Source organism: Cibotium barometz, chromosome 40 (genome assembly GCF_041138505.1).
Source record: "Cibotium barometz isolate CiBa-2024 chromosome 40, ASM4113850v1, whole genome shotgun sequence".
Classification (NCBI taxonomy): Eukaryota; Viridiplantae; Streptophyta; class Polypodiopsida; order Cyatheales; family Cibotiaceae; genus Cibotium; species Cibotium barometz.
Window position 1 is genome coordinate 17,199,544 of NC_141085.1, and position 7,508 is coordinate 17,207,051.

General features: G+C 41.2%; 1 protein-coding gene across 1 annotated transcript; it reads left to right on the forward strand.

Annotated features, from left to right (window-relative positions):
* Nucleotides 1–203: 203 nt before the first annotated feature.
* Nucleotides 204–7,283, forward strand: LOC147615262 (uncharacterized). The gene is made up of 8 exons (XM_086779339.1): nucleotides 204–1,600; nucleotides 1,848–2,215; nucleotides 3,116–4,058; nucleotides 5,869–6,015; nucleotides 6,140–6,214; nucleotides 6,362–6,427; nucleotides 6,548–6,598; nucleotides 6,705–7,283. The coding sequence occupies exons 2-8, from the start codon at nucleotides 1,860–1,862 to the stop codon at nucleotides 6,843–6,845; spliced, it is 1,779 nt and encodes a 592-aa protein (XP_086635465.1). The 5' UTR covers nucleotides 204–1,600; nucleotides 1,848–1,859; the 3' UTR covers nucleotides 6,846–7,283.
* Nucleotides 7,284–7,508: the final 225 nt, after the last annotated feature.

Consider the following 7,508-nt stretch of genomic DNA (forward strand, 5'->3'; position numbering starts at 1 on the left):
ATTATATTTCACACAAATAGATTATTATACCGTAGGTTAAATATAGTATATACAATGAAGAGATTGGGGTTAGGGGTCTCGCGCATGCGTGACCCTGTACACGGTTGACGGGACGGTTTTGCTTGCCACTCGGGGGCCTGTCAACATCGCTACATCCTTTCGTACACCTACCTAACGCCTCTTCTTTCTTCATCCTTTCTTTTGTTTGGGTTTACTTTTCTGTTTTTTTTTTCCCTTCATTGTTGCTCCGTTGATGTTTTTCAACTCTCGTGTCTCTTCCTCAGAGGGGGAGCTTTGGCCTTTTGTTGTAGGTAGGGGTGTAGTTGTGTGACCGATTTTCACCTAATATCTATCTTCCTTTCTATCCAAGGCTGGGTGTGTGCGTGTGTGAGCGAGAGAGATTTGAGAGGGGGAGAGGTCAATATAGTGTGTGTGTGAGAGACAGAGATTGAGATTTTTGAGAGGGGTCAATATAGTGTGTGTGTGGAGTGTGAGAGAGAGGGAGAGAATATATATGTGTGCTTGGTGTGAGAGAGAGAGAGAGAGAGAATACACGTGTGTGTAAGAGAGTGAGAGAGAGAATATATGTGTGTGAAAGAGACAGGGACAGAGAGAGATGGAGAATACATGTGTGTGTGGAGTGTGTAAGAGAGAATACATGTGTGTGTGTGCAGTGTGTGATAGAGAATACATGTGTGTGAAGTGTGTGAGAGCGCATACATGTGTGACAGAGAGAGAGAATACGTGTGTGTGAGAGAGAAAAAGAGAGAGAGAGAGAATACATATGTGTGTGTGAGAGAGAAAGACAGTGCGTGTGTAGTCATTTGGGGTCTTGCTTGCTTCATCATTCTCCCACCCTAGCCTCTCATTTCACCCTCCATCTCAAGCTTCCCTTTTTTCTCCTCCTCAAATCATTGCATCAGCTGCTACCCTCTTATATATGTATATATAAAAGTTTATCTTCCATTGATTACCCCTTACTACCTGCATGCTTTTGACCCCCTCTTCATCCTCATCAAGGAGGAGTACAGCCTCCATAGCCTCATCAGAGGCACACCCTCCCATAGCCAGAGACAGTCATAACAAGCCTTTAAAATACTCTTCATTTTGGATCTAAGAAGAAGGCTAATATCCAGGGATACCTCTCTTTGATACAATAATAAAAAAGAGGGAAGGGGGACGAGATACACGCAGCAGGGTTTTGTCCGCTGGTTGTCCGGGCGGCCACCGACTTTTCACGAAAAAACGCCACCGGCCGTTTCTGTGTTGGAGTGTCGTCTTCTACTGTGCTTGGTTTGGCCTTCTTCAACAACAACAACAAACCAAAAACAACAATATTTGTAGAGTTTATGGCGTTTTCTGTATGTACTCTGCATGAGTAAGGGGCCCTGCCCAGCTAATTTGCCTACTACAGCTACTACTACTATAGCTTCTTCTTACTACAACAAAACCCCACACACCTCTCAGCCGCTGAATCTTTGTTGGTCTCATTAATTAATTAGCTCAAGTCAATCCAACCCAGGTTTCTACACACCAACATCACACCAACAAAAACTCTCCCCCGCCTGATCAGCACCTGCAAGACACACTTACACATCACGTAAGTCAAACAGCAGAAATTCTAACCTAATTTGATTGCATCACGCTTTGAATTCGGAGTAGTTTACGTGATCAGATCATAGATCACACATCGCGTATCCTTCTGCTTGTCTTACGGAGTCTCTTCTGTACTCCGACGGAACCCTTCTCTTCCCTGCCTTTCAGATTTAATTGCCTTAGAGTTCATCAGTCTCCTCACAATGATGCGATCCGACTCCTTTGACAGCCCTTTGTCTGTTTTCTCCCAGGTCCGACACAAAATGGAGAATTCCGTCGGCAGCCACGACATCGTCGACGATCCAGAGCAAGCGTGCATCGATCCGGCAGATGATCCGTCCACGTTAGCTGTGGCTCTGGACGGCGGTTCTGGCAACAACTGGTACTGGACATCCATGCTCAACCTCGTGCAGAGCAGCAGCAGCAGCACGCATCCTACTGGCCAGGCGCCCAGTCAATTCTCCACTGGCCAGCACTGCAGCCAGGTGCCGCCGCCTACCGCGCCAGCAGCCTCCTCGCCTTCTTCATCGTCCGTCCATGATCAGCCGATCGAAATGTTGACAAATAATTGCAACCTCTCTAATGATCCGGAAAGCGCCGTTTGGGGACAAGAGTTTTTGTAAGCTATCCCTCTCCCTCTCTCTCTCGCACGCACACACACTGCTTCATATTTTCTCTCCCACTCACTAGTCTCTCTCTCTCTCTCTCTCACACACACGCGCACACACACACACACCACACATACAGTACTTCATATTCTCGAGTTAGTATTGATTTGCACATCGTGTCAGCCATTAGCTTAATGACCACGTGCAAGTTATACAACCTCAGTATGTTTGATTTGCTAGCAGTAGAGAGATAATCCATACAAGTCTGCGTCAAGCAAAGCGTTACATCAAGATGAGCACGTAGCTATGCGCTAATTAGCTTTCATGCTTGGGATTAATTAGTATACATACACAATAAAACAAAGACATACACTAAGCTTTTATGAGTGATTAAGGTTATGCATACATAATAAAGTTCAGCATACGTAGGTTTTGGCAAAGCTGCACTGCTGCAATTATATCATAAAGCAAAAGCAATGCGCTTACCATGCATAGATCATAAGGCGAATCCATTGTACAAAGTCTGTACATATGCAATGCAAAGCATTGTTGATCTTTTGACTGTGCATGTATTTAGATAAAAGCAAAGGCAGATTGTTGCGCATACAAACCAAAACGTTGGTGATCTATAAGGAGCCATATATGTATGCAGATTAAGCAAAGCAGTGATTATGATGAATACATACAACATGAAGCAACGCGGTGCAATCAACATAACAAGAAAAAGCAAATCAAAGAAAAATGAGAATATCATAGTTAAATAAAGCAAAGGAGAGTAACTAAAATATACACATAGGTGAAAGGCAAGCAAAGCATCGCAGTTATCATAGAAAATAGATAAAGAGAAGCTAGCAATTATGATACATAATATATTGAGCTAATTGAGTTGCCTTTGTGATTATGGTGTGCAGAAGTGGGCCTATTGGTGAAGGCAAGCCGAGTATACATGCATGCTCTGATGATGGGCTGCAGGAGCTTCTTTATCCCAGGACAGTCCGTGAGCTTCTGTTTTCCGAGCAGCTAAAGCTAGACCAGTCGCCGACATGGGATATCCTGCAGCAGCCGGCAGGCAAAAGCTTCGCTTTCCCACTTGGCCCGGATGAAATGAGCATGGCAGTTGCCCACCAAAACGTGAATACCACCAACATGGACATCAAGCCCGCCCACGCTCTCCTTCACCATCATTACTCTCATCTCAGCGTGGTCGACGACCGATTGAGTAGCAGCACGGCCAGCAGCACGCTCTCTGACAACACTACCAGCAACAATATAGATCAGTGGACGGTGCCCAACTCAGCTCAGTGTGAACAGCAACAAGCTCGCACGTGCTCCATGCACGTGCCACACGCCATCTTGCAGCAGCAGCAGCAGTTTGATCATAGCCGCGTGAAGCAAGAGTATAACATTATCCCTAGCCCCTCACCTTATAATAGTTTCCCCAAATCAAGCAGCTCAATCAGCCCCTTCTTGCTTCACCACCACCACCACCAGCAAAACCAAAGGTTAATTAACCCTAATCATGATGGGAACATCATTAACGAAGCCATGATTAATATAGACCACAAGCCTATTAACAAATTATGGCCCCCTTCACATGCAGCACTTCACCCTAGATTTGAGCATGCTGGATTGCCTTCCCCTGCTGATCATTGCCTACCCAAACATCATACTGAATTGGCAGCTTTCTCTAGCAGTTTGCCTTTAAGACAAGGTGGATTAGACAGTAGTTACTTTCAGCCTGATCTAATACAGCAAGCTCATGGGGGTATAATTACCACTGATCGCCACATCAACACTCCTATGCAGTACATTAACCAGCCTCTGCATATCGGAAAGAAATCACGACCTATGGAGGTGAGTTTTAATAAACCTAGTTTTTTTGTTCCTTATGTCTCCGCAAAATATAGTGAAATGGTCGAGTATTACGTCTGATAGGAAGATTAGCATTGACTATACTTTTGCATACATTGTTGAGTGGCTGGCTAGATAAAATTAAACAAAATCTGCTGAAGTGGGCATGGCAAAGTAGACATTAATTCACAGTGTTATTTCATCATGAGCCACTTTTTTTAAAAAACTGTGTTGCGACTCCAACAATTTCTAAGTTCACAAGGGATTGTATTGTGAATATCTTTAAATTTTACACACACATATATATTTGAAGTTAAACTAGTTTTTTTTTTAACTGTGTTGTGACGCCAACAATTTCTAAGTTCACAAGGGATTGTGAACTTCTTTAAATTTTACACATACACATATATATTTGAAGTTAAACTAGGCAAATTGAAGGTTAGGGTGGGGTTACACAAATTTTTTTTAAAAAATTAGTGTGTTGTGAACCACTATGATTTTAGTATATGTTGGCATATTATTTTTCCATTGTTGGTGCCCCAAGTAGGAATGATTTGAGCACCCACCCACTCTCACTTCTAGCTATGCTAAGTCTTCTCTCATCTAGGACCCTAAGTAGGAATCTAACATGGGATTTGAGCACCCACTTACTCTCACTACTAGCTATGCTAAGTACTCTCTTGTCTAGGACTTGGGTTTGATTCTCACCCACCCTTTCCCCTCACTCCACAAAAAGGGTGATAGAGTGACCCTTCCCTCTAGGATGTTCACACCCACCCTTTCCCCTCACTCTACAAAAAGGGTGATAGAATGACCTTTCCCTCTGACTAAGACTTCAGGCCTAAAATTTGAAGGGTGACCCTATTTTTTCATTTGACGGGTAAAATAATACTCAAGATTTCTTTCCTTATATCAAAGAAAGACACACTAAAAGATTTTTCAAATTCTTTTGAAAGGTAAATTCTTTTGTCCCCCAATCTAAAGGGTGAAATGCCTCAAGAAGGTTTCGAAGGCTTTAAATTTGAGGCACGTGATAGATTGTGTGCACGCCTCGTCCAAAAAAAAGAAGAAAGAAAGAAAAAACTACTAGTTGGGTATTGTCCAACAATGCCCAACCATGAAAATGTTAAAGATTTGATGTGGTCTTACCACACCCTATGTTTGAAAGAAACTCTTGTTCACACAAATTCAAAGAGAAAGCCTAGGTCAAGGGTTCTTGCATGTAGAGGACAACAATCTTTGACCTTTTTTGATTGACCAAAATAGAACGATTAATATAAAATGTAGTTTGCCCACATCAAGCAAGGTAGTTTGGGACCCATACCTAATGAGGCGAATTTGGGCTAGAGTTTAAGACCCATACCTAGTGATATTCTCAGCCCATTAATCCTACTTCAACTATGGAGCCTAAATGCAAGCAAGCTAGTTTGGGACCCATACCTAATGAGGCAAATTTGGTCTAGAGTTTAAGACCCATGCCTAGTGATATTCTCAGCCCATTAATTCTACTTCAACTATGGAGCCTAAATGCAAGCTTTTAACTCTTCTTTTTTTGTTTGTACTTTGCTTATATTGGTAAGTAGTTGAAAACACACCAAAAAAAAAAGGAAGAAAGAAAGAAAAGGGGATGTGAAATTTAAGTAAAATGGCATGAGTAGTGTAAGCGAGGATGAAGATGATATTTGTACCGCTTAAATAAAGAATGACTAGATTAATTAAACAGATTATGTTATGTTTTTGTTTTCTGTTTTCTTTGTGTACGTATTTTATGATTTAGTTCACTGCGTGATCTTTTATGATGGGACGGGCACAGGCCGGTCAAGCTGAAGATGCTAAAGAATTAGTACCTTCTGATCAAAAGGGCAATATTATTCCTGGCTCTTGTGACAAGCAGCTTTCCGAAGAATATAGTTTCAAAAGGCCTCGGGTAGAACAAACCCCTTCCACGTCCTCTTTCAAGGTCAGTAAATACCGTGTCCCTTTAAATTCAATTAGTCCTTCCATGATTTGATTATTTCCTTTTGCACTGTACTTAGTACCTGAATATAAAAATTTAAACACAATAATTAATCTTCTTGCAACAGAGCCAGCCAGTCCGGAAAGAGAAACTTGGAGAAAGAATAACAACTCTTCAGCAGCTAGTTTCTCCATTTGGAAAGGTCATTAATAGCCCTAATTTGTAACAGCTTCTTCATGTAATTCAGTTTACTTAACGTGCAAAAATTACTGCACCCAGTCCTTAATTATTATGTTAATATGATTGGTTAATTTAGTTTAATCCTAAACATTGCATGCGATTTTATCAGACGGACACAGCATCTGTATTGCTCGAAGCCATTGGATACATCAAATTCCTTCAAGAACAAGTCCAGGTGGGTCTCCTCAACCCAAAGTTAATCAAAAGGTTAAAGCTTAATCAAGCCTGTTAATGTGCTTGGTAATATGCATTGATTCAAACGACGTTAATAAAACAAGCGTTTGTTTCATGGCAGACACTAAGCTTGCCATATTTCAAAAGCACAAACAGTACTACGAATCAGAACGTAAGATCGACCTCCTGCTTGCTCTTCTAGCCGATTTCAATAATTACGCATTATTAAGATAATAAATTAGAAAACGTTGTGACAAAAAAGGTGGCGGGTGTTGCAGGGCGATAGAAATCAAAACGCAGATGAAGCCAAGCCTGATCTAAGGAGTAGAGGACTTTGCTTGGTACCGTTGTCTTGCACCATGCAAGTAGCAAATGACAACGGGGCAGATTATAATTGGTATGGAGGAGCCTTCCGATAATTGATGGCTGCAATAAGGCTCACTACTGGTTAGTTATAGGAGGATTATTATTCTCTGGGCTAAGGTCAAAACAAAGGTCGACCACATTTATATAAAAAAAAATAGTTGCAGCTTCGAGGCTTGATTAAAGCAGGGTTTGGGAAAATAGTAGGTTCAAATTCGCCTATTTTGATTTTTCAAAAAAATCCTTCTCACTCCAATGTGAGAGAGAAACTCTAAAAGTTTATAAGGTTCCACCCACTACATGGCATAATGGAGTTCTAAAGAGTGTTGCCAATGTTGATTTTAGGAGAATTCATGTATTATCTTAAGCTTTGGGTTTTCCCAAACCCTGAATTAAACAGCCCTCTATGATTGACCGGTTTTCTAAGGCGTGAAAATAAAGCCCAAGCTTTTATGTGAATTGAGAATTGTAATAAAGCAAAGTTTTCATGTGCACATGTATTATGTAGGTTATTGTGGGATAATCACAAACATGGAATAATCACCTAAAGAATATGTTGAAGCTTTTGTTTAATATGTTTTACATTGGTTTCATTGATGGTTTTTAGTGTGCTTTACGCCAAGCTTTTTCTTGCATTGATATAAAACCTATGTTATGCTTAATTCACATTTGTAAATACCTTAGGTACAGTTATACCCACAGAACTAATAAAGTTATTG

Coding starts and splice junctions, on each gene's coding strand:
- LOC147615262 (XM_086779339.1), top strand. CDS start 1,860: ATGGAGAATTCCGTCGGCAGCCACGACATCGTCGACGATCCAGAGCAA. Junction 4,059..5,868: donor AGAAATCACGACCTATGGAG/GTGAGTTTTAAT, acceptor GGACGGGCACAG/GCCGGTCAAGCTGAAGATGC. Junction 6,215..6,361: donor TAGTTTCTCCATTTGGAAAG/GTCATTAATAGC, acceptor CGATTTTATCAG/ACGGACACAGCATCTGTATT.